This window comes from Strongylocentrotus purpuratus, unplaced genomic scaffold, assembly GCF_000002235.5.
Source record: "Strongylocentrotus purpuratus isolate Spur 01 unplaced genomic scaffold, Spur_5.0 spur5_scaffold_3, whole genome shotgun sequence".
Classification (NCBI taxonomy): domain Eukaryota; kingdom Metazoa; phylum Echinodermata; class Echinoidea; order Camarodonta; family Strongylocentrotidae; genus Strongylocentrotus; species Strongylocentrotus purpuratus.
This window is the reverse complement of record NW_022145609.1, coordinates 34505953-34533880: the sequence shown is the minus strand read 5'-3', so window position 1 is coordinate 34533880 and position 27928 is coordinate 34505953. Positions and strand designations below refer to the sequence as shown.

The following is a 27928-nucleotide window of genomic DNA, read 5'->3' as shown; positions in this document are numbered from 1 at the left end:
TTTGCATGAACATGCTAATTATCCATCTTATGCGAGTACATCTTTTATCAACTACACAAATATTTCATCACCTAAGATCTATCTTCACTGACCTGTCTTCGCTCCATTCCTCATAAGGCTCCACCCCTAGCGACGACCCTATCCCTAACGATGACCCATCACCGCTCTGGCTCTGGGTACCTTCATCTTCTATCCTCCTATCCTCCTGTCTGCTGTTGGGTTGGTGGTGACCTGAGGAGTTCTTGGGAACCAGCTGTTGCTTCAGTGCGGCCAGCTCCTGCTCGTAAGCCTCCCGCTGCTTGAAAAGGGCGCCATCTTTGTCCTTCTGGTGCTGGACTTCTATGAGCTTCATGGCAGCTTGTACAGGGTCTAGTGAAAGAGGAGATGTATATGATTACTACAATTACAGAAGTTATTCAAACCCAATATGTCCATCTAGGCCAAAACTGTTTGATTTTTATCCATTTAAGAGAAAGCTCTACAAAAAAAAATCTGCATTTCTAGGCAAAGATTGAAAAATGGAAAATAATGTAGATTGACTACTAGTACTTACCATCAAAATATACATGCTAGTCATTTTCTGTCAATTATCAATCAAGTTGATTTACAGAAGTCAACTTCTACCTGATTACACTACATTGTATATGTAATGAATTTCATACAGCCCAATATAACACAATTAATCAATGGTTAAATATGTACAAAGGTAAAATGTATGGCTTATCCTTTCATCAAATCATAGTTCAATAGAAATAATCCATACAATTTTGAATGAGAGTATTTTATTTTGCAATTGTACACTAGCAGTTTGCACTTAACAGGTACATGAATTTACTATTTTGACTTCTGTTTTATTGTGATGTTTACCATTGTGTAGTTCTTGCATCATGACTTCATTCTGTGCATAATCAAAGTCAAAGCTTTCTGTCACTGGCTGGGCCACAGGCTCAGGGGTTGTTGTTCCACTTGATCCTAGAAGAAAGAAAAAAGAAATAAAAATACAAAATAATCATGAACATTTAAAACCATCAATTGATTCGGGTGGCCCTGCTCTGGCTTATTTAGCTCTCGTCATCTATCTAACAATTTGTTCATCCTTCAATTAGTCATCACTCCATCAATCACCCATCAATAAATCCATTATAATCGACCCATTCCCTACATCCATTTACTCTCCAATACTTTATTCATTCCTCACCATATCTCCATCCATCTCTTCCTCTTTCTATCAATCCATCCATCCATCCATCCATCCATCTTTCCATCTATCTATTCATACATTCATAACCTATTCATTGCTCCCACCCTCTCTCCATCGAATCATCCATCCACACATCTGTTCTTCCCTTCATCATCCCCTCTAACCGCCATCCATCTTACCATCCATCCATTTACCTCTTTATCCATCCATCCATCCATCCATCCATCCATCCATATATATATATATTCATCTATCCATCTAATGCACACACCATCACAGATATACCATCATTTCTTACCAACTCCAGGAGCTCTTGGGACAGTTTATCCTGAAGAAATGATAGTTGCCTAGAAGTATTCTGTCTCCATGCCTCAACGATGTCTTACTTGTCACAGCACTTCCATTGACATATACCCTAACAAAAACAATAGAAAAAACAACAACATTACAATCTCCCTCTCTGCCTTTCATCATTCAGTGGTAGCCTCATATTTTCCATGTAAAACACATAGATCCCATGAATAAATTTGTTTTCATTATTCATATTGTCCATTCTAAACCTTGCTAGCTTGAAGAGTGAAACTGTAAAAGGGAATTTAAGAGAGATTTCAAATTCATCAGATTAAATGGCTCTTAAATCATTTAAATATAACAGAAGATGTCAAAGCAATTGTTTAATTTGAAATGAAAAATTAATGTGATTGCAACTTCGATATGCCTCTTACTACATTCACCTAACTCTTGATCACTTTCTGTCATTACTCACAAAAGACATTACATGAAATTTGAGCAATGAAACTCTCCTCTTAACATTATGAATCAACTTGTTCAAAAATTGGATTGATCGATTGAAACATGACCTCTAAAAACCATGAACTACTTTTGTGAAGCCCCTAACACAGAGGTCATGACTTGAGGAGTATGTAACAAACTACCCTTCCTGTAACAAACACCCCTTCCTGTAACAAACACCCCTTCCTGTAATGAACTACACCCATCCCAATCCCACATTCCAAATCAATAAGATTGTAGATTACACCTCTACACCTGTCATTCATATTGTGAATTTCACTCCTATATTTTTAATTAAAATTCCAATGTACAGATTGCTTGTTAATATCCATCAATCATTGTACATTACAAGATTGAATTTCTCCCATATCACTATCAATCATTTTACAGTCTTTTTTTTCCTTCTACAGTGTTATTTGAAACTGCAACACAAATCGGTGTAAAATGGATATATTTTGTTTTCTCTTGTAATTTTCATTGCTGTATACCAACTATATAAACCATGATCTGATTTCAAAATTCATCAAATGTGTTAAAAACATATACAGTTTTCTAAAATTGAATAATTGAAAAGATGTTTATTTGTTTGATATTTGTGAATGAAAAAAAAAATATATATATATATATTTAAGTTACCATAATAGCAAAAAGTTGGATAAACTGAAGAAAAATCTGATGCACTAAATGCAAATCTTTGACTCCTTGAATAAAATAATAATACACTATCAAACATTAAAATAGATTACATATAACAAGACTGCTGTTCAAGACAGCCTTTTAAGATGGCAGAAAATCTTTGAAACTAATCAATCTTACTTTGCATTTTCACATGGTGAGATGTAGACATCTATGTCATTCTCTACATGTACATCAATGGTACAATGTCTAGGCATGATACCAAGCCCATTTAGCTGGATATCAGTTTGTGTCTCCTCATCAGCCCTCCCAGCTACATTGTGATCCTACGTAAAGACAAAGAAAAGTCAGAAAGAAAGAAAAGAAAAGAAAAGAAAAAAGAAAAAAAGAAAAGAAAAAAAAGAAAAAAAAGAAAAAAATCAAGTTTTTCGCAATGATTGCCACTCACTTGTAACAGCCACAAAGTACATTATGATCCTCAACTGTACATACAACAGAAAAATTAAAAATTGTGAACTCTTTAGAAAATGCCCACTATAATCCAAAATATGACAAAGAAAATTGAAAATCTATAACACTCTTAAAAGTCCAAGCATGTTTGGGCCATTGTCTGATCGCATTTTGTAATATTGAACAGCAGCGTAAAACTCCACACATATAGAACGAAATAATTTATTGAGATTAGTCCAGTTCCTTTAAGATTATTCTGATTATATCATGGATGGATAAAGCGTGAAGATCTGCAGTTCTTACCTTGAGGTATTAGACAAACAGTTCATTGAGTGAAGGGTCAGCGTTTAGATTGACCAGGAAACCTTTATTCCTCTCTACTTTAATCCTAGAAGTCTTGACTGCTACAGCCATTTACTAACATGTCACTTTATCATCATTTAAAATGTACTTTTTAATGATCGTTCCCTTTAAGATCTAAATGAGAACCTTGGCTTACCTTGAGGTAGTAGACAAGCAGTTCATTGAGTGAAGGGTCAGCATTGAGATTGACCAGGAAACATTTATTCCTCTCTACTTTGATCCCTGATGTCTGCACCGAGATACCCATCTGTTCTAGTGCTGCTTGCCTCTCCTAAAATCAAACATATATTTACATATTAGCACCTGAAAATAGACCAGTTCACGGTTAGCACATGTCTCAAATGACCCCAATTTATCCACAGATCTTCAAAACATGAAGAGGTCCCACTTTGTACATTTTGAAATAATCACTACTACAACGATGGAGGTGCTACATAAATAGCCTTTGTTTCCCCTTTTCAAAGAATACATTGTACTTCCACCTGTGTATCATTTGGTCTGTGATGACCTTTATCTAATCATGTTCAGACTGCAACTATGAACTGACTTATTGTCATGACATGTATATGCACTGTATCTATGGTAAATTGCCAAGATTTCTGAATGGTTTCAGGCAGACTAAAATAACTCTCCATGGGGTAATACATTGTTTTCAGTCAGAATCAAATACATTTTTGCACATCAACACTTGAAAATTTCATTACATGAATTGTAGCCATTTAGTGACAGTACCAAATGGAAAATTGCCAAGATTTTTTAAGCATTTCTGACACATAGAAATGATTGTCTATAACAATACACTGTTTTCAATCAGAATCAAAGTGCTTAACTAAGATATAAATGCAATGAAGATCAAAAGTGTTACTTTTCAAAGAAATCAGGGCTCCATCTCACAAAAATTGTCATCAGTGACCAATGACAGTTTTTGTTACAAGCTAGTGAAATCCTTGCTTCTGATTGGTTATCAATAGATTTGTCATGCATTTGTCATTGAAAAGAGGCTTTGTGAAACGGGCCCCAGATCTTCCCCAAAGAGGAAAGTTATCAAATGTTCTCCGAAAGTAACCTGAATGCATATTGATATCAAGTCAGCTGTGTAATACTGAATGGCTTGATGTCCGAAGACTCGTACTTCTCTTCTTTAAAAAAAAAAAAAAAAATTAATTTTTTTTTTTTTTTTTTGGGGGGGGGGGGCTGCAATTGAGATTTGTACACGCATTCATTTGGAATTCTACCACATCCCAGGTGAACAAACTATAACACATTGTGTTGGAAAAAAAACTCTCAAATTTAGCACTTTATATCGAACTACTGAAGAAGGTAATGAACTTACTTTGTGTATTCTTTCTGTGTTGACAAGTTTCTCTTCCCAACTCAGAGACATCTCTTTCATAAGCATCTCTGATTCCTCTAGTCTATCCTTCAGAATATCTGCTTTCATACTCAAAGAAAAAAAGATGGAGAAAGCAAATTTTAAAATAATATTGTTATGAAATACTATTAAGAAAATACTGGTAGTGTATATATCAAACTCTAAGAAATAAAAGATAGAAAAAGAAATGTTTAAATAGAATTGTTGTGAAATACTAAGGAAATAATGTAAAAATCAATCTGTATACAGAGTGTGCGATACCATGTAAAGCAGTACAAATATTACTAATTTTTAAATTATTAGATGATGCAGTGACGCATGTACATGAATACAATTTTATGAAGATATTCTGTAGATCACCGACGCAAATCTTTGTTCAGAGCTTTTATGATTTACATAATATTAATAATAATAGTGGGTTCTTGTATGGCGCTCATGTCTGTCATACGTGACACTTCTGGTGCTCCAGTAAGAAAAAGACTCTTGTTTAGAAAGGCAGGAACTCCAAAAGATCATTAATTAAAATAAAACTTGAAACTTGATCAGATCAATGACACATACTCCCATATACATGAGCCAAGTTATTTGTTAATTGGATCTTAAAGGTAAAGACCAGTTTTGGAAATGCCCCCCTCTCAAAATATGAAATGGAAGCTCTTCTTACCAATCATGTGAAAAAATATGTTTTGTATAATACGTGATCATACAAATTTTGCAGAGAATTTGGTCAATTATTATATCTATTTTGACCTGATAGATATAACGCACGTGTCGTGCAAGTGTACGTAGTCTCATATACATTTTTTCTGTGTACAGTGCTTATAACTTTACCAAGACTGGGCCAAATTTCTTATCATTTTGATGATTCCAGAACCTTGCAGTACACACCAATACTTATATATATGCTAGCTGATCAACCTTTTCTGATCGATTCCATAATGTTTCTTTCACAATGCAATCGCGCATCATTAAATTAGTGCAAGAACAAGCAATTTTCATGTATATAATGACCTCTGTGACCTTTGACCTTGTGTCCCCAAAATCTAATCAGATCATTGTCACCCCCATATGCATACATGTACATATGGGCCAAGTTTGAAGTTGATCGGTCTTTTTGTTATGGCGACAACGAGCCATTTTCATGTTTTTCATTTTCATGACCTCCTGTTACCCCAAAAACTAATCAGATCATTGTCCGTCCTATATATGCATACAAGAGCCAGGTTTGAAGTTGATATAGCGAACAACTCTTAAGTTATCAGGAGAACAAAAGAGGGATGGACGGACGACCCCAAAACATAATGCCTCCGGCAAGGTCGACCTTCGGTGGGCAAAGGCATATCAAAATAATGGATTCTGAATCTTTCAACTGATGTGTCTGATGATAAAGGTGACTCCTCAGATGGTTATGAGGTCAACATTTTGTTTTTTAATTTACAAGAAAAACTTCATTTAGGTATTAATATCATATTTTGCTAACAGTTATTGCAACACTGAAATAGTTACCTTAGTTTCATGCGGGCAGCATAGATGTGGTTACGAACACATAGGTCACTTGGATAGTAAGCCATATCATTTGAAGTTGATCTAGACTTTGGGTTTGGGAAGAGAATGGTGTCAACAAAGACTTTCAGGTGCCGCTTCATCTCCTTCACATTGGTCACACCATGGCCAACCAGTTCTTGAACTTTAGTTATGAGATCCTTATTTAGAGGATTAAGAAACCTGGTGAGCTAAAAGAAAGAAGAAAAAAGAAAAGAACAGAAATTAAGTTAAAGAAAATTAGAAAATAATTAAAATTACAAAAAAATAATGGAAATATAATTAGAAAATTAGACAACAAATAATATAAAACTGCAAATTCACTATATCTAAAAAAGAATCTTCTACACACTGCAGTTGGGATAAGACCTTTTTCTCATTTGGAATTAACAGACCTGAAAGTGTTCAAAAGGATCTGAGTTTTGTAAGGACCCAAACTTCAAGGTCGACTTATGTTGACAGACTGTACATTGTTATGTCATGCTTTAATTCTAAGGTGCCACAATAATGTGAAACCTGGTTTGACTCCTCATGGACGGGATTAAATCATCATTAGTGTTAACCGATTGTGATACAATGTATCACATATATTCAAGAGCTTCTTCATTATCACTCCAGTGACCTAGAGAAATTGAAATATTTAAAATTTCATGAAATAAAATACATAGGGAAAAGTGAGTGTGTGACATCAAAGGATCACTTATTTGCATACAGTCTATGTTAATGTATATTGTTGTTTTGTGAAACTGCACAAAACTTTAAAATGTTGTAACTTTATTATTTTACATCCTATTTTGATGAAGTTTTCAGTCTTATTTTTGTTTGATTTTACTCCATTTATTCTAATCAGTCTTTAACTGCATTAACAAAAAAGTGAGGGTTTTACCATTCCAATAGGATGTTTATTCTTGTGATCTTCATCTTTAGGCACAGAGATGTAGATTCGATGTTCAGTCACTAACTGTGTGCTACTTCTTATCGCCTCTCGTACCTCACGACTCTTCACACCTCGGGCATACGGGCTACTAGCTTCTTCTTTATTCAACTGGAAAGAAATGTAACCATCCGACGTTCAAAATCATTACCCAGATTTTAATATTTTTTTTAAAACTTCCATGTAAAAGTCAAGGTTCAGTTTTCATCATAAAGTAATGTTAAGATGTTGTGTGTCTGTCCTTCCGTTTGTTTGACGGCACTTTTCTCCATGACTGGACTAAAAAAATAGATAGTAATTCACTGTGAATTGTATCATGTAGATCAAAAATAGCACAGTGGCAGTCCATGGACCCAGACTAGGCCTCGGCTAGATCCAAGACTAGTGTGCAATGTAGATTTAAACTGCATATTTAGATTTCATGAAATTTATTACACTACAATATTCTTTTAAACAAATAATGCACAGCTCTTGCTCGAGCATGAGACAAATTCTTCAGACACTTCTAAAGTGAAGCATATGCTTTAATAAATGCAATCACAACTGCATATTATTTTTATAATAATGCATTGTAAATTAAAACGACCACCCTTCAAGCAATTTCGACTTGGCATTTGGCATTTCTGAAAGACCTGAAAGACTTCTACAGAACTGAAAGAGGGAACAGGAAGTACACAAATAAGAAATGTAAATTACCTGAAATTGAGGAAATCTAAGGACTTCCTTCATGATGATCTGAGCAGGGTATCCTTTTTTTCTTGAACCTTGGATCTTACGTCTTCGTTTGGTGGTTCCTGGATGATCACTCTAGAGAGATAGATTATAAACAATTCTCATTTGTAAGAAAATGCATTTGTCAAACGTCATGGAATATGCATTCAGCAACCCAAATTGTCACACTATGAAGTGGAGGAATCGTTTACATACAACATTGCATTTTCATGTCAAATAATCTGGGGGCCGTTTCTCGAAACCGTCATAACTACAAGATCAACGACATCTCGCCACTGTCACGCAACTTGTCAGCTAAGTGTTTCACGAAGCCGTCTTTGCCAAGATGAGCGACAACTTCCGCGACAAGCGAGTTGTCACTGCTCCGAACCCGTCATATCTTTTTAATTGCTGTAAAGCGCCATCACAAGTCAGTTTGTTGCCATTCCATGGGCCGCGAAATGTACGATTAGTTTCACTATCATTTTGAGAAAAATATAGACGAGTTCGGTACGTAATTCTCTGGGATAAGAAATGCAAATGTACAAAAGTGAGAATACAAATTATACAGAAACTTTAAAAAGCTAAATATAAACATTAAATCACAAATCATTAAACTATAACATATAAATAAGATAGATAAGAATGTTACACACCGTTTTCCGTAGTCGATCCATAGTCTTTTCTAAGGATACCGTCATACCTTGGAGCCTATGTGCATTATTATTCCCTCTCTAATTACTTCTTCCAAATTATATTTTCAATGTCAAATCAATTATATAACAAGTATTTATGAGACTCTAGAATAAAAACTGGCTGAGAAAAGACATTTTGCCTAAAATTCCTCGTCACAATAAACAAAAAGTACGTATTGATAAACTATCACATTACGGTATCCTTCAACTAACTTTTCATTCGACTGTCAAAAAAAAAACACTCACCGGTTTTTCTTCAATTTAAGAATCTTTACAGAAATATGCAAATCGTTTGGTGATCTACATTTGATAATGACACTATTTATTATTTATTTTAGGAGAATTTATATGTATATATTTCTTTTTGAACAATTTTAGCCTCAAAACTTGTTTTGGGTTATTCTTGATAAATAAAATGGATCGTGACAAAGACTATGTTCTTGAGCTGCTAGTATCGCGATATATCGATATCATGTCTGTCATGGCTTTGTGAAACAGTTTATCCGCTTCATGACATCTCCGTAGGTCGCCGACAAAGATATGACTGTCATGGAGTTGGTTTCGAGAAACGGCCCCCTGAATATTGTTTTTCCACTTGGAAAAAAGTACAATTTGGTTGAAGCTTCATGTACTTAAATGGGAAACTTAAATTTCAATGGCCAAGTCCATATCCACCTGACGCATTCAATGACTGTACTGATGTCTTGATCTAGTTGCTGGTCATGCCGAACATCTACATCACTGCAGTCATCGAATGCGTCAACAATGGTGACGCATTAATCATTTGTAGTCGAGATTGTATCAACCATAGACATTGTATTTGTATAATGTCTCCATAAATCTGAGAAAGTTTTTAAAGAGTTACTGTAAATCTCTGTGTATAAGGCGCACTTTTTTGCCGCCGAAAAAATTTGAAAGTCGGGGGTGCGTCTTATACACAGGAAACTACAACAACACTCAAATTTGTCTGACATCTTGGTTTGAAAGTAATCTTTCTAATAGATCTCAATATGTAGTTTATAATAATAATTCCTCAATTTTTTTTTATAACAAATGGTGTACCACAAGGTACTCCATTGTCAGAAATTTAGAGGATGCTATTCATATCATGCATGACTATTGATGTTTGGCATAGAACACAGTGCTTTTGCTAGGTGATGTGATGAGGCTGGTGTGGGACACTTGGTATCATGAAGCCTTAGAGTCTGGACCTGTTTTTAATTTTCATTAATGATCTTACACATTCTTCTACAACGACATTGTTACTATTATTTGTGACAAGTTCACAACTTCAACTGCACTTCGATGTAAAATGAAGGTCCTTCCCCGCGTGGGTTTTCGGCAACAAAACAACAACAAAACAAAAAACTTTTTTTTCCCCCCCCCCCCCCAAAAAAATAGGGGTGCGCCTTATACACAGGTGCGCGTTATACACAGAGATTTACGGTATGTCGGAATGCATGCATATTCTCTGTGTACATTGTATTTCATTATTCAATTGGCTAACTTATTTCAAAAGGATCTTAAACAAAAATTCACGAAACAGTGATATTTTTTTTTCAGATGAAGACATTGACATGTAAATGTATTTTTGGTAATTTTTTTTTTAAATTGCCAAATTGGGTATGAAATATTTGATATTTTGTCATTTATGACGGGGAAAAAAAAAAGGGAAAAAAAAAGGGAATATGTCAGAAGGAAAACTACATGATTTGATTCGATTAGGTATTTCAGGCAAATTTTATGTGACTCATTTTCTTAGGAATCAAATGCATGTTAATACGAAGTATTTAAAATGAGGACATTTTTCTGTGAAGATTGAATATTATGTAAGGTTTTAATTTTACTGATCCAAGTGGTTACTTGTTTATTTTACACTCACTATGAATATCACGGACAAAGAAAGCGGACAAAATATACAGTTCCTCAGGTAGATAAAGGAACATCCCTTCACTGCTATTATGTACAAAAGGTGAATATGCATGTGACACCTGTTCTACACATTTTTACATAATAGCAGTGAAGGGATGTTCCTTTGTCTACCTGAGGAACTGTATATTTTGTCCGATCTCTTTGTCAGTCATGTTCATAGTGACTGTGCATTTAGCTTTCCACTCAGTTATGCTTCAGCGCACCTCTGACCTACATTCATTCTCTCATGTCTGCTAGCTCTTGGCTTCTATTGTTCTGTCCCTATTCATTCATCCTCATTCACATTACCTGCCATAGCACCACACACACACACACACACACACACACACACACTCTTCCTATCTATTGCCTATTCAACCCAGCACACTATAGGCACATGGCACTCTACCTTTACAAGCTTTTCTATTGGTTAGTTACTTATTGTCCAATCTTGTGATTGGTTATTATTGTTTGATCGACTGAATGTCAGCCATCTTGGCAGCCATTTTGTGGTTGTATTAAAATCCAACAGTGCAGCTCAAGTCATCAAACATGTGAGACTACCTTTGTCTTGTGTGGGTCCTTACAATAAAATCAAGTTGATTTAAATAAATTAAACTATCATAACAAAGAATGTATGATAAGATTTAAAATAAGATGGCCTTTTAAAGTTTTGCATCATTTCATGAAACAGTAATTAATATGCAAAACATATGGGCGTCATGCAGATGAGTTAGCCGATGATGTCAAATAAAAGGGAGCAATTCTTTATAATCACATATAAATTGAATTATATATACCTCTCTTTAGAAATTTAGCCATCTGATTGGTCGAAATTGGAGTTGTGATTTTAGCCATGCCCGCCTAGGCGCCTACCGGTCAATAGTCTTTAAAAAAATGCCCGCATACCGGTCAATAGATTTTTTTTAAAGATGCCCACATCTAAATGGCGCATAAATACATTTTGCTGAGATCCCCATTGGTTTATGTGTAAAAAAATTCTTTGAGCGAGCGCAGATACCATACATTTTTTGGGGTGTGATGTGGTCATACACACACAATGTATGGTATCCGCGCTCGCTCAAACCAGATTTTAACAAGTGAACGGGAATGGCTAAAACCGCGACTGCACTTTGGACCAATCAGATGGCTGGATTTCTTAAGTGAGGTACATAACTGAAGTTACTTGACTCCTTTAAAAAGTGGACATTATGTTGATTAACATTGATAGTTGATTTTATGAAAAAGTAATAATCAACTACACAAGCAATGTGAAGTTTTAAAAAATATATGCAAAGCATAGCAAAGCATTTAATAAAGATCTAGAGCTATACTGAAATAAAAAATTACAAAAATTCAAAGCTAGTAGTAGGGTCTAGTACAATCTTGGATGAACCTGTAATTAAACATTTGATTCAATATTATCATAGACCTATCAAAAATGTTATCATTATGATAACTTACCTGCTGTTCTTCCTGCCTTTGGGCTTTCATCTTCCCCTGTGCAGATTGATGTTTGTTTCTTCCGTACATATAATTTAGTACATATGTACCAAGAATGATGAACAGAACACCATCATTTGGAACAATGGATGAGCCGGACTTCGTTGTGAAATTGAATCTTACACAGTGAGACTTCAAGGCAAGACCTTTGAAAGAAAGATAAGCAAAACAATAATTATTGGCAAGACTTCATTGCCCGTACAGAGATCTAAAAACAATAATTATTGGCGGGACTTCATTTCAGATACGGAGATCAGAAAACAATATATATTGACAAGACTTTGTTGTCCGTAAGGAGATCAGAAAACGATAATTATCTGGACTTCATTGCCCGTACGGAGTTGTAAAAAACAGTAATTATTGGCAAGACTTTGTTGCCCGTACGAGATCTAAAATCAATTATTAGTAGTTAGATTTTGTTGCCCTTACAGAGATCTAACAAAAAAAATTATTGGCAAGACTGCGTTGCCGGTACGGAGATCTAAAAACGATAATTATTTGGACTTCATTGCCCGTACGGAGATCTAACAACAAAAATTATCTGCAAGACTTTGTTGCCCGTACGGAGGTCTAAAAATAATAATTATTGAGGCTTCGTTGCCAGTACGGAGATCAGAAAACAATAATTGTTGGCAAGACTTTGTTGCCCGTACGGAGATCTAAAACCAATTATTATTGGCAAAAATTTGTTGCTTGCACGGAGATCTAAAAACAATAATTATTGGCGGAACTTCATTTCCGATACTGAGATCAGAAAACAATAATCATTGGCAATACTTCGTTGCCCATACAGAGAAGCCCTAACGAAGATCAATAAACAATAATTATTGGCAAGATTTTGTTGCCTGTATGGAGATCTAAAAAACAATATATATTGACAAGACTTTGTTGCCCGTACGGATATCTGAAATCAATTATTATTGGCAAGACTTCGTTGCTTGCACGGAGATCTAAAAACAATAATTATTGGCCGGACTTCATTGCCTGCACAGAGATCAGAAAACAATAATTATTGGCAAGAATTTGTTGCTAATACGGAACTCCTTGCCGATACAGAGATCTAAAAACATTATGTCTTTATCGAAATGACTGAATACTTGAGAATTTAAACACATGTAAAAATATGTTAACTAAGTGCATGCTTATTGCTCTTATACTTATTTAAGCATTTCTAGTGTCCTTTTAGGACTTAAAATTGCTATGAAGGTAATTTTAGACTCCTAAATGTGTGAAATATAGCCAGTATGATCATACAAATTCAGCTCTACTTACAAACAAAGAATGACATAAGAGAAGGTGAAAGAAGGAAGATACAAAGAATAACATAAGAAAAAGACAGAAAGAGAAGGTTATAGAAGTAAGAAACAAAGAATAACATAAGGAAAGACAGAAAGAGAAAGTGATAGAATGATAAAAACAAAGAACAACATAAGAGAAGATGATAGAAGGAAGAAACAAAGAATAACATAAGGAAAGACAGAAAAAGAAAGTGATAGAATGATAATAACGGAGAATAATATAAGAGAAAGTGAAAGAAGCAAAAAACAAAGAATAACATAAGGAAAGACAGAAAAAGAAAGTGATAGAATGATAAAAAACAAAGAATAATATAAGAGAAAGTGAAAGAAGCAAAAAAACAAAGAATAACATAAGAGAAGATGACTGAAGAAAGAAACAAAGAATAATATAAGGAAAGACAGAAAAAAAAAAGTTATAGAAGGAAGAAACAAAGGATAACATAAGGAAAGACAGAAAGAGAAAGTGATACAATATAGAAGAAAATGGAAAGAAAGAAGAGAAGATGAATGTTAGAAAAACAAAGAATAACATAAGGAAAGACAGAAAGAGAAAGTGATAGAATGATAAAAACAAAGAACAACATAAGAGAAGATGATAGAAGGAAGAAACAAAGAATAACATAAGGAAAGACAGAAAGAGAAAATGATTAAAGAATAGAAGAACATGGACAGATACATGTAGAAGAGAAGATAAATGATAGAAAAACTAAGAATAACATAAGGAATGTTAGGAAGAAAAGTAAAGAACGATAAAAACAAAGAATAAGAAAAGGTGATGGAAGGAAGAAACAAAGAATAACATAAGGAAAGACAGAAATAGAAAGAGATAGAATTTAAAAAAAATAAATAAAATAAGAGAAGATGAAAGAAGGAAGAAACAAAGAATAACATGAGAAAAGACAGAAAGAAAAGGTTATAGAATGAAGAAACAAAGAATAACATAAGGAAAGACAGAAAGAGAAAGTAATAGAATGATAAACAAACAAAGAATGACATAAGAGAAGGTGAAAGAAGGAAGAAACAACGAATAACATAAGAAAAGACAGAAAGAGAAGGTTATAGAAGGAAGAAACAAAGAATAACATAAGAAAAGATGATAGAAGGAAGAAACAAAGAAAAATATAAGAAAAGACAGAAAGAGAAAGTGACAGAATGATAATAACAGAGAATAAAATAAGAGAATGTGATCGAAGGACGAAACAAAGAATAACATAAGGAAAGACAGAAATAGAAAGTGATATAATGATAAAAACAAAGAATAACATTAGAGAAGATAAAAGAAGGAAGAAACAAAGAATAACAGAAAGAGAAAGTGATACAATATAGAAGAAAATGGAAAGATAGAAGAGAAGATGAATGTTAGAAAAACAAAGAATAACACTAGAAATGCAATCGTGTCAGAACGATGTGCGTGCAATGACGCCGTGTTTCTACGTGTCAAACGAAAGAGCTTCTCTCGGACTATCCAGAGCAATTTGCACGAAGTCTGTAGCTTCTGTGATATTGGAGATAGGTAGGGCGAAAGAAAGGCATCAACAGTGACCTTGATGGGATGGTACTATGCCTACGAAGTTTGAAAGAAATTGGGATAGGGGAAAGAACCTAGAAAGGGCTCGCAAGCACTGCATGCACAAACCAATGGGATTTGGTGCATGTTTGACATTGCAATCAAGTTCGTTCTGGGGGCCAAAAGCGTGAACCCGATATGCCCCATAGACAATGCGTGTAATGAATGGGCGGAAAACGTGCAGGATCTGTATTATGGCCGGAGTTAAATTGTTTTTTCTCTCTCTCTTTACGTCTCTTTATGGGCCGTATTTGGTATCATTAGAAAGAGAATTTCATGGTTGTTATTGTAAACCACTCTCTTTTTTTCTATGATAATCCTATCGAAACACGTGATGTAAAATAGATGTATAGGACAAAATGGCGTCTTAAATGGCCCCCTTGACCAATTTCAAAAATCCGGCCAAGAGGTGCCCTGCGTATTGGAACTCGGCATGTCACTGCAAATTTTCAAGGAAAAAAAATGACGTTTAAGGGGCGAAAAGCAGTCTGAAAAAATGACGTCATAGCCGAAACGTGTTAGGTTCGGGCGGAAACTCGGCGGAATTCGTGTAGTGATCTTTGTTCAAATGCGATTTACTCACAATTTTCTGTGTGAACATATATAATACTTGGTATCATCCGAAAGGGCTCTTCATTGCGGTCAGTTTGACACCATTGTTAACTGCGCGCAATGTATTGCGCGCATTGAACGCGCTATTACGTAATCCATAGTAAATACATCATTTTTGGCGATAACTTTGCGCTGACATATTTGAATTTTACCAAACTTGGTAAACAGTTGTCACGTATATGGATACATGTGTCTGCCAAGTTTCATTGATGTAGGTATAACGATCGCCATTTTAGAGCAAGTTGAAGTTATTTCTCAATTTTCTTGAAAATGGCGAATTTGGAGGGCAATTTTCTCAAATTTGGTCAGTGATAGGGTATATAATTTTGTATATGGCTGGAAAGGGCATATCTTCAAGTATGTAAATCCAAAAAAGGGTACGGGTTTGCCAAGCCATTATGGAGATACGGCCACAGAGAGAAAGCCAATTCCCAGAACTTTAGAGGGCGCTATTTATGTTATGCAAAGCCATTGGAGCGTGAAATTTGGCATGGCTATGTGCAATTATGAGATAAAGATACTGTAAGATTTAAATACAAAACGGAATTTATATGAGAAAGTTATGGCAGTTTTAGATTATTTAGGGGTCCATTTTTCAAGAACTTGAGAGATTTTTGACGGAGTCGGTTTTAGATTTGAATTTCGAGTATGAAGATGGCATTTTGAAGGTCAAGTCATGTGTCGCAGATGAAAGAACATCTCTCAGACTATCTAGAGGAATTTGTTAGAAGTTTGTAGGATCTGTGATAGTGGAGATAGGAAGGAAGAAAGAAAGGCCTTAAAATGGACCAGAAACGGACAAAATGGCGCCTGGACGGTCATGCATGAGTGATTTCGAAAATCGAAAAAGTAGGTGACCTTGATGAGATGCTAGAGATGATGCCTACGAAATTTGAAAGGAAAAGGACATGAGGAAAGCACCTAACTAGGAATAACAAGCATCATGTGCAAAACGAATGCGATTTTCTGACGAGGAATATAAGGAGGAAAATATTAATGGGGCAGAATGTGAACGAAAACAAGGCAATGACGAAGGTTCGTCATTGCAATAAAGAAAGACAGAAAGAGAAAGTGATAGAATGATAAAAACAAAGAACAACATAACTTACATAAGAGAAGATGATAGAAGGAAGAAACAAAGAATAACATAAGGAAAGACAGAAAGAGAAAATGATTTAAGAATAGAAGAAAATGGACAGATACATGTAGAAGAGAAGATGAATGATAGAACTAGATGGAACTTTGACTGCGCGCAGTCGAAATGATGCCTCCGTCATAGAGCAATTTTACAAACCAAAACAGAAGAAATTTTTCAAATTCAAGCTCAATTGTAATCCATTAACAGGTTCTCAGAATATCGTGATTACAAGCAATTTCTCATATACATATATGACCCTTTGATCTTTGACCACAAGACCCTAACATCTACTCAGTTCATTGGCTCTGCAAGATGTCCCGAGTTAAATAGTAATCCATCTGTCAGTTCTAATGAGAATGCGTTCACAAGCTATTTTTGCATACATAATGAGCCCATGACCTTTGACCTCATGACCCAAGAATCTACTCAGTTCATTGGCTCTGCAAGATACATACATGATCTAAGTTTGGGAGGAATCCATCAATGTGTTCTAATGATAATGCGATCACAAGCTATTTTTGCATGCATAATGAGCTGCATGACCTTTGACCTTGACCTCATGACCCCAAAATTTAATCAGTTCATCGGCTCTGCAAGTAACATACATGACCTAAGTTTGGCAGGAATCGATCAATCGGTTCTTGAGATAACGCGATCACGAGCTGTTTCAGCATACATAATGAGCCCTGTGACCTTTGACCTTTGACCTCGTGACCCCAAAATCTAATCAGTTCATCAGCTCTGCAAGATACATACATGTCTTAAATTTGGCAGGAATCCATCAATCGGTTCTTCAGATAACGCGATCACGAGCTGTTTCAGCATACATAATGAGCCCTGTGACCTTTGACCTTTGACCTCGTGACCCCAAAATCTAATCAGTTCATTGTCTCTGCAAGATACATACATGACCTAAGTTTGGCAGGAATCCATCAATCGGTTCTTCAGATAACGCGATCATGAGCTGTTTTTGCATACATAATGAGCCCTGTGACCTTTGACCTTTGACCTCGTGACCCCAAAATCTAATCAGTTCATTGTCTCTGCAAGATACATACATGACCAAATTTTGGCAGCAATCCATCAATCGGTTCTTCAGATAACGCGATCACGAGAACGGGACGTACAGACGTACGTACGGACGGACGGACAACCCGAAAACATAATGCCTCCGGCTACTTCGTAACGGAGGCATAAAAATAAAATTCAGGATTTGCCGGTAGTACAGCCTAAAGGCTAGATGGTTTTAAGACGAGGCATTGTGGCGTGCCCCTGTCATCCAGCTTACAATGGAAGTTACAAACTGATTCAGCATAGGATGTTTAAAGTCGGTCCTCAGAAGTAAATAATCATATCTGATTGATACACGTCTGAAAAAGTTAACCCAATACACACACAGACACACACATACAAGTGGTCTAGCCTTTGGGAGCAGGTCTACATCTAGGCCTAGAATCTAGAGTAGACTAGTCTAGATCTAGACTGTAGACGTAGGGTTAGAGCTTACCCTAACCCTCACCCTAATCCTAGGCGGGCTGGATATGATCTAAATCAAGTATATAGAAAGATATAGCCTACTACTATACTAGGCATACTTTACTCTTCAACAAAGGGGCAAAGCCCCCCCCCCCCCCCATCTAAAAAAGATAATAAATAAATAAATAAATAAAAAATAAATTAATAAAAAAATTAATAAAAAAATAAATTAATAAAATAAATAAGTACAACAGTTAAAATATATATGAATAGAATATAAATAGATTCAATTAAATTAAAAAAAAATATTTAACAAAATTTCCCCTAATTTGATACCAGTGATTTACAAACGTTGCTGAAAGGACATGATTTTCTGTTTTCAGTTATTGCAATGACGACCTTCATCATTGCCTTGTTTTCGTTCACATTCTTCTTATTAATATTCTTACTTCTTCTTCCTCTTCTTCTTCCTCTTCTTCTTCTTGTCGTCCGGAATCCCATTCGTTTTGCACGTAGTGCTTGTTATTCGTATCCAGGTCCTTTTCTCTTGCTCGATTTCTTTCAAACTTCGTAGGCGTAATCTCTGATATCCAATCTAGGTCCCCTACTTTTTTGTTTTCTGAAATCACTCATGCATAAACCTCCAGGCGCCATTTTGTCCGTTTGTGGTCCATTTTAAGGCCTTTCTTTCTTCCTTCCTATCTCCACTATCCTAGATCCTACAAACTTCTAACAAATTCCTTTAGATAGTCTAAGAGATGTTCTTCTATGTGCGACGTATAACCTGACCTTCAAAATGCCATCTTCGTACTCAAAATTCAAATCTGAAACTGACTCCGTCAAAAATCTCTCAAGTTCTTGAAAAATTGACCCTTAAATAATCTAAAACTGCCATAACTTTCTCATATAAATTCCGTTTTGCATCTAAATCTGACAGTATTTTTATCTCATAATTGCACATAGCCATGCCAAATTATACGCTCCAATGGCTTTGCAAAACATAAATAGCGCCCTCTAAAGTTCTGGGAATTGGCTTTCTTTCTGTGGCCGTATCTTTATTATGGCTTGGCAGACCCGTACCCTTTTTGGGATTTAGATACTTGAAGATGTGCCTTTTCAAGCCATACAAAATTATATACACTAACACTGACCGACTGTAAGAAAAATGCCCTCTAAATATAGAGTTTTCAAGAAAATTGAGAAATAATTTCAACTTGCTCTAAAATGGCGATCTTTATACGTATGTCAATGAAACTTAGCAGACACATGTATCTATATACGAGACAACTGTCTGCCAAGTTTGGTAAAATTTTATAACGTCAGCGCAAAGTTATCGCCAAAAAATGATGAATTTGCTATGCATTACGTAATAGCGCCTTTAATGCGTGCAGTACATTGTGCGCAGATGACAATGGTGTCAAACTGACCGCAATGAAGTGCCCTTTCGAATGATACCAAGGATGGTATATGTTCACACAGACAATTTTGAGTAAATCACATTTGAACAAGGGTCACTATACAAATTTCGCCGAGTTTCCGCCCAATTATAACACGTATCGGCTATGACGTCATTTTTTTCAGACTGCTTTTTCGCCCCCTAAACGTCCTTTTCTTTCCTTGAAATTTTGCAGTGACATTCCGAGTTGCAATACGCAGGGAAACTCGTGGCCGGATTAATAAAATTGGTCAAGGGGGCCATTTAAGACGCCATTTTGTCCTATAAATCTATTATACATCACCTGTTACGATAGGATTATCATAGAAAAAAAGAGAGTGGTTTACAATAACAACCATGGAATTCTCTTTCTAATGATACCAAATGCGGCCCATAAAAAGATATAAAGAGAGAAAAAACAAATTAACTCCGGTCATAGTACAGATCCTGTACGTTTTCCGCCCATGCATTACACGCATTGTCTACGGGGTATACCGGGTTCACTCTTGGACCCCCAGAACAATCTTTATTGCAATGACGAACATGCACCAAATCCCATTGGTTTTTGCACGCAGTGCTTGCGAGCCCATTCTAGGTTCTTTCCCCTAACCCAATTTCTCTCAAACTTCGTAGGCATAGTCAGTATCATCCCATCAAGGTCACTGTTGAGGCCTTTCTTTCGCCCTACCTATCTCCAATATCACAGAAGCTACAGACTATGTACAAATTGCTCTGGATAGTCCAAGAGAAGCTCTTTTGTTTGACACGTACAATCATGGCGTCATTGCACGCACATCGTTGTGACACGATTGCATTTCTAGTTGCAATGACGACCTTCGTCATTGCCTTGTTTTCGTTCACATTCTGCCCCATTAATATTCTCCTTTTCCTTATCCTTATCCTTATCGTCAGGAAATGCATTCGTTTTGCACGTAGTGTTTGTTATTCCTAGTTAGGTGCTTTCCTCATGTCATTTTCCTTTCAAATTTCATGGGCATAGTCTCTAACATCTCATCAAGGTCACTATATTCTTCAATTCTCGAAATCACTCATCCATAACCGTCCAGGCTCCATTTTGTCCGTTTCTGGTCCATTTTAAGACCTTTCTATCTTCCTTCCTATCTCCACTATCCTAGATCCAACAAATTTCTAACAAATTCCTCTAGATAGTGTAAGAGATGTTCTTTAATCTGCGACCTATAACCTGCCCTTCAAAATGCCATCTTCATACTCAAAATTCAAATCTGAAACCGACTCCGTCAAAAGTCTCTTAAATTCTTGAAAATTTGACCCCTAAATAATCTTAAACTGCCATAACTTTCTCATATAAATTCCATTTTGTATTTAAATCTCACAGTATCTATATAGATCTCATAATTGCACATAGCCATGCCAAATTTCACCCTCCAATGGCTATGCAAAACATAAATAGCACCCTCTAAAGTTCTGGGAATTGGCTTTCTTTCTGTGGCCGTATCTCCATTATGGTTTGGCAGACCCGTACCCTTTTTGGGATTTAGATACTTGAATATATGCCCTTTCCAGCCATATACAACATTATATACCCCAACACTGACCGACTTTGCGAAAAATGCCCTCCAAATATGCAGTTTTCAAGAAAATTGAGAAATAACTTCAACTTGCTCTAAAATGGCGATCCTTATACGTACGTCAATGAAACTTGGCAGACACATGTATCCTTATACGAGACAACTGTCTGCCAAGTTTGGTAAATTTTAATAACGTCAGCGCAAATTTATCGCCAAAAATGATGAATTTGCTATGCATTACGTAATAGCGCCTTTAATGCGTGCATTATAGGCGCTGACATTACGCGCAGATGACAATGGTGTCAAACTGACCGTATTGAAGTGCCCTTTCGAATGATACCAAGTATGGTATATGTTCACACAGAAAATTTTGAGTAAATCACATTTGAACAAGGGTCACTATACGAATTCCGCCGAGTTTCCGCCCAATTATAACACGTATCGGCTATGACGTCATTTTTTCAGACTGCTTTTCGCCCCCTAAACGTCCTTTTCTTTCCTTAAAATTTTCCAGTGATATTCTGAGTTGCGATACGCAGGGCACCTCGAGGCCGAATTTTTAAAATTGGTCAAGGGAGGCATTTAAGACGCCATTTTGTCCTATAAATCTATTTAAAATCACGTGTTTCGACAGGATTATCATAGAAGAAAAGAGAGTTGTTTACAATAACAACCATAAAATTCTCTTTCCAATGATACCAAATACGTCCGATAAAGAGACATAAAGAGAGAGAAAAACAAAAATTAAAGTCCGGTCATAATACAGATCCAGGGCTCGAATTACCCACCGGCAATCAGCAATTTGCCGCCATGCCCCTCTCACTGGCCGGAATGCCCTTTTCAAAATCAAACCGCTTACGGCCACAATATTTAAATCCACAAAAGTTTTGCCGACATTATAGTCATCATAAGTCAACCCCGACTTGTAATGTTCAAAAAGACTTCGTTGTCCCTACGTAGATCTTAAAACGGTAATAATCGGCAAGGTTTTGTTGCCCCTACGGAGCTCGAAAAATGATAATAATCGGCAGGATTTTGTTGCCCCTACGGAGCTCTAAAAACGATAATAATCGGCAAGGTTTTGTTGCCCCTACGGAGCTCTAAAAACATTAATGATCGGCAAGGTCTTGTTGCCTCTACGGAGGTCTAAAAACAATAATTATCGACAAGGTTTTGTTGCCCCTACGGAGATCTAAAAACAATAATAATCGGCAAGGGTTTTGTTGCCCCTACGGAGCTCTAAAAACAATAATAATCGACAAGGTTTTGTTGCCCGTTCGGAGCTCTAAAAACATCAATTATCGACAAGGTTTTGTTGCCACCTACGGAGCTCTAAAAATGATAATAATCGGCAAGGTTTTGTTGCCCTACGGAGCTCTAAAAACAATAATACTCGGCAAGGGTTTTGTTGCCCCTACGGAGCTCTAAAAACAATAATTATCGACAAGGTTTTGTTGCCCCTACGGAGCTCTAAAAAATAATTATGTGCAAGGTTTTGTTGCCCCTACGGAGCTCTAAAAACGATAATAATCGGCAGGGTTTTGTTGCCCCTACGGAGCTCTAAAAACGATAATAATCGACAAGGTTTTGTTGCCCCTACGGAGCTCTAAAAATGATAATAATCGGCAAGGTTTTGTTGCCCCTACGAAGCTCTAAAAACGATAGTTATTGACAACGTTTTGTTGCACCTACGGAGATCTAAAAATGATAATAACGGACAAGGTTTTGTTGCCTCTACGGAGCTCTAAAAACAATAGTTATCGGCAAGGTTTCGTTGCCCGTACGGAGCTCTAAAAATGATAATAATGGACAAGGTTTTGTTGCCCCTACGGAGCTCTAAAAACGATAATAATGGGCAAGGTTTTGTTGCCCCTACGGAGCTCTAAAAACAATAATTATCGACAAGGTTTTGTTGCCCCTACGGAGCTCTAAAAATGATAATAATCGGCAAGGTTTTGTTGCCCCTACGAAGCTCTTAAATAATAATTATGGGCAAGGTTTTGTTGCCTGTACGGAGCTCTAAAAACAATAGTTATCGACAAGGTTTTGTTGCCACTACGGAGGTCTAAAAGTGATAATAATTGGCAAGGTTTCGTTGCCCCTACGGAGCTCTAAAAATGATAATGGACAAGGTTTTGTTGCCCCTACGGAGGTCTAAAAATGATAATAATTGGCAAGGTTTCGTTGCCCCTACGGAGCTTTAAAAACAATAATTGTCGACAAGGTATTGTTGCCCCTACGGAGCTCTAAAAACAATAATTATGGGCAAGGTTTTGTTGCCCCTACGGAGCTCTAAAAACGATAATAATTGGCAAGGTTTTGTTGCCCCTACGGAGCTATGAAACAATAATTATCGGCAAGGTTTTTTTTTGCCTCTACGGAGCTCTAAAAACAATAATAATCGGCAAGGGTTTTGTTGCCCCTACAGAGCTCTAAAAACAATAATTATCGACAAGGTTTTGTTGCCACATACGGAGCTCTAAAAATGATAATATTCGGCAAGGTTTTGTGGCCCTACGGAGCTCTAAAATCAATAATAATCGGCAAGGGTTTTGTTGCCCCTACGGAGCTCTAAAACAATAATAATCGGCAAGGTTTTGTTGCCCCTACGGAGCTCTAAAAACGATGATAATCGGCAGGGTTGTGTTGTCCCTACGTAGATCTTAAAACGGTAATAATCGGCAAGGTTTTGTTGCCCCTACGGAGCTCGAAAAATGATAATAATCGGCAGGATTTTGTTGCCCCTACGGAGCTCTAAAAACTATAATAATCGGCAAGGTTTTGTTGCCCCTACGGAGCTCTAAAAACATTAATGATCGGCAAGGTCTTGTTGCCTCTACGGAGGTCTAAAAACAATAATTACCGACAAGGTTTTGTTGCCCCTACGGAGCTCTAAAAACAATAATACTCGGCAAGGGTTTTGTTGCACCTACGGAGCTCTAAAAACAATAATTATCGACAAGGTTTTGTTGCCCCTACGGAGCTCTAAAAAATAATTATGTGCAAGGTTTTGTTGCCCCTACGGAGCTCTAAAAACGATAATAATCGGCAAGGTTTTATTGCCCCTATGGAGCTCTAGAAACGATAATAATGGGCAAAGTTTTGTTGCCCGTACGGAGCTCTAAAACAATAATTATCGGCAAGGTTTTGTTGCCCCTACGAAGCTCTTAAAACAATAATTATCGGCAAGACTTTGTTGCCCCTACGGAGATCTTAAACCATAATAATCGGCAAGACTTTGTTGCCCCTACGGAGATCTAAAAACAATAATTATCGGCGAGACTTCATTGCCACCATGGAACTCCTAAATTAATAACTATTGGCGGGACTTCATTGCCGATACGGAGATATGAAAGCATATCTTCATCGAAATGACTGAAACGTTTGGCACAAAAACCGTAATGACTCGGGCTTAGTTTTTCAATCCATCTCCATCCTTTTTACTTGGACCAATCAATATCGGGGATTTTTTTTTTACCTATCGTTAGTTCAACATCTTTACTTCGCGTTGTGACCTTTTTTGGTGCGTTTTCAGAGTTTTTAATCAGTGAAAAACTTGAATTTTCCTCGGGAGGAGGGTCGGGAATTAAATCAGAAAACAATTAAGAGTTGAGATAATGGTACATCGAATCGTCTTCTTTCACATACGTTTTAATTAAAACGTTATAGCTTCCGCGCTTCGCGCGGGAGGGGTGGGAATTGATTTAAAAAAAGGATTAATCGTTGAGAACGGTACAACGAATCTTCTTCTGTATCTAATAATTTATTTTAAAAATACAAGCTTCCGCGCTTCCCGTGGAATTCAGGAAAGGATAGAGTCGAGAACGGTATCGAATCGTCTTCTTTCTCTAATAATTCAATGAAACGTCATAGAGGGAAACTCCCCACTCCCTCCACCCATCCCAAGCGCGGATCCAGCCGGCGGCAGGGGAGGGGACCAAAGAGGGGGCCCAGTGGGAGACTATTTAGCAGCGAAACAGCCTGCCTGTTAATAGGGGGGGGGGTAGTGAGCACTATTTTTTTTTGCTCCCGAAAATTTGAAAATCGCGCCCGGCCGATATTGCGCTCAGTTGGGGGGGGGGGGGGGGGGGGTGGGGGGGGGGCTAGTGAGCATTTTTTTTTGGGGGGGTGCAAATCGCACCCCCCCCCCCCCATTAAAACGGCGTGAGGTGATTTTACGCACAATTTCCACTTTGGCCTTAGTGCCCCTTAGGATATAGATTTGTGCCCCTTTCAGTGGATTTGTGCCCTCTCAAAAAAGTGGCCTTGACCCAAATTTGATGTAATTCGAGGCCTGCAGATCCTGTACGTTTTCTGCCCATGCATTACACGCATTGTCTATGGTGCATATCAGATTCACGCTTTTTGCCCCCGGAACCATCTTTATTACAATGACGAACATGCACTAAATCCCATTGGTTTTTTGCACGCAGTGCTTGCGAGCCTTTCCTAGGTTCTTTCCTCTATCCCAATTTCTTTCAAACTTCGTAGGCGTAGTCACTACCATCCCATCAAAGGTCACTGTTGAGGCCTTTCTTTCGCCCTATATACCTATCTCCAATATCACAGAAGCTACAGACTTCGTACAAATTGCTCTGGATAGTCCGAGAGAAGCTCTTTCGTTTGACACGTAGAAACATGGCGTCATTGCACGCACATCGTTGTGACACGATTGCATTTCTAGTTTTTACTTTGGTACCATGGTATGCGTTTGTTGGAAAATCAAAAATTTCCAAATTTATAGTCAAGCAAAAAAAAAAGCATATTTGAAAGCCTTCATGTCAGAGCCTTCATGTCAGGGCCTGCAGAACGGTGGGGCTTGGGGGCTCGAGCCCCCCCCCCCCCCCCCCTTTCCCCACTTAAAAAAAATTATGTTTAAGAGAAAAAGAAAGAAAGAGAAAGAAAGAAATTAATTACCTGCCAGTGTCACAAATCAGGTATCAAAATATGCTCATCTGACCAAAATTAAATATCTAAAACCCATGAGCTTCCTGGGAGCTCTGCCCCCTCGACCCCATCAAGAGCCCTACAGCCCCTAAGGCAGGACCCTTGATACTCATCTGACTTTAAAAAAATGCCTAAAACCCCTGACCTGAGCTTCAGGGGACTCAGCCTCCTTGACCACCCGCCATTTTTAGCTACGTGCCAATGGCACAAATAAAGGATCAAATATGCTCATCTGACCTTAATTTAAGGCCTGTAACCCCCGAGCTTCCGGGGCCCGCTCCGCCCCCTGGTTCCCATCAGGGGCCCCTTAGACGGGCTCTTGAATCAGTGAATGTTCCGACCATAATTAAATGCCAGAAAAACCATGAGCTTCATGGGGCTCAGCGCCCCGCACCCCTAGCCAATTACTAGTGAATGTTCCAACCATAATTAAATGCCAGAAAAACCATGAGCTTCATGGGGCTCAGCGCCCCGCACCCCTAGCCAATTACTAGTGACCTGCCAGTGACAAAAATAAGGTATCTTAATATGCTTATCTGACTGTAATTTACTGCTAAACCCCCTCAGTTTCTTCTGGGGGCTCCACCCCTTGACCCCCTGGAACCCACGCCAATTTATGCTTTGCTATCCACAGTAGGTCTAGTACCTGATGGTTAAATAATACTCTGCAGGGCATGCATCAATGCATATGTTACATTGTAAGAGTCAGAGTGGTGGTGACATTTTCTTCTGCCTCCCAAACACCACTGCCCCTGAAAGATGATCCTCCTGAACTGTCCACCCCCCCCCCCCCCCCCATCTCTAACTGCTTCTGACGCACCCGCTCTTTTCTAAGAACTAGTACTAGATCTAGAATTAGTACTAGGGTCTACACTAGCTTACACTAGATCTAGACCTATAGGCTATAGCCTAAAGTAGGTACTACTAGTACCATGTGGCCGGCATATGTATACTAACTACTAGAACTTACTACTAGTACTAGTACTACTAGCAGGCCTGATACTTTTACCAGTTAACTAGTAACTGTTAGATCTAGTCTAGGCCTACTGGCCTAGTACCAGTACTAGTCTAGACCTAGTAGATCTAGTGACTAGTACTAAATAAATAGGGTGAGTTCTTCTAGATCTAAGTACAGTAACTAGCCCTTCATTGCAGCATGTTGACACTTACCATCGGAATCCTTTCCATTTGGAGGCCGAGCCGAGTTTGGGATGGATCGCAGCTTCTTTGATGACTAGACCTAGCCTAGATCTAGTAGACCTATGTTGCTTCCTTCATCTTCAGTCATGCAGCGTTGCCTGCGGCTGCGATGTGTCATGAGCAGCAGGTACGGTACCGCGTGGCAGAGTACCGGCGCTACGCCAGCTGCATCATCATGATCATGAAGCCCAAAATTTGAGCTTTTCTTATTCCCAATATCGGCAAAAGAGTGAACCCAACCTGTCTCCCTTGAATCCGAAATTGGGGTCCAGACATCATCCATCCAACTCGAAGCCTCGAGTCCTCCATGCTGGTTTGGAAGACGACTGGCGAGTGGCGACGTACGTAGGCTACACGTACATACTCTCCCCTCTCGAAGCCTCGAGTCCTCCATGCTGGTTTGGAAGACGACTGGCGAGTGGCGACGTACGTGCGTAGGCTACACTCTCCCCCAGGCCCAGCCCCCCGCCTCCCCCCTCTCTCTCTCTCTCTCTCTCTCTCTCTCTCTCTCTCTCTCTCTCTCTCTCTCTCTCTCTCTCTCTCTCTCTCTCCCTCCCTCCCTCCCTCCCTCCCTCCCTCCCTCCCTCCCTCCCTC

General features: G+C 37.7%; 1 protein-coding gene across 2 annotated transcripts; it reads right to left on the bottom strand.

Annotated features, from left to right (window-relative positions):
- Positions 1 to 259: 259 nt before the first annotated feature.
- On the bottom strand, positions 260 to 27752 carry LOC105441485. Of its 2 annotated transcripts, XM_030996136.1 has the most exons (11): positions 27304 to 27752; positions 12072 to 12256; positions 7987 to 8097; positions 7243 to 7401; positions 6321 to 6547; positions 4776 to 4884; positions 3579 to 3713; positions 2810 to 2955; positions 1500 to 1616; positions 868 to 972; positions 260 to 369 (listed from the first exon to the last, which is right to left on the bottom strand). In XM_030996136.1, exons 2-10 carry the CDS (start codon positions 12138 to 12140, stop codon positions 948 to 950), a joined length of 1098 nt encoding a protein of 365 aa, XP_030851996.1. In that variant the 5' UTR covers positions 12141 to 12256; positions 27304 to 27752; the 3' UTR covers positions 260 to 369; positions 868 to 947. The 2 variants fall into 2 exon arrangements, with proteins under 2 accessions (XP_030851996.1, XP_030851997.1); XM_030996137.1 differs by lacking the exon at positions 27304 to 27752 and having other exon boundaries at positions 12072 to 12407.
- Between the last annotated feature and the right edge of the window lie 176 nt (positions 27753 to 27928).

Bases quoted from the DNA above. Each gene is read 5' to 3' on its own strand.
- LOC105441485 (XM_030996136.1), bottom strand. From the start codon at position 12,140: ATGTACGGAAGAAACAAACATCAATCTGCACAGGGGAAGATGAAAGCC. The intron at 3,714-4,775 runs GTAAGTTCATTA...GTTTGATTTTAG, and splicing joins ACACAGAAAGAATACACAAA to GAGAGGCAAGCAGCACTAGA. The intron at 2,956-3,578 runs GTAAGCCAAGGT...GTCTTTACGTAG, and splicing joins TGCTTGTCTACTACCTCAAG to GATCACAATGTAGCTGGGAG.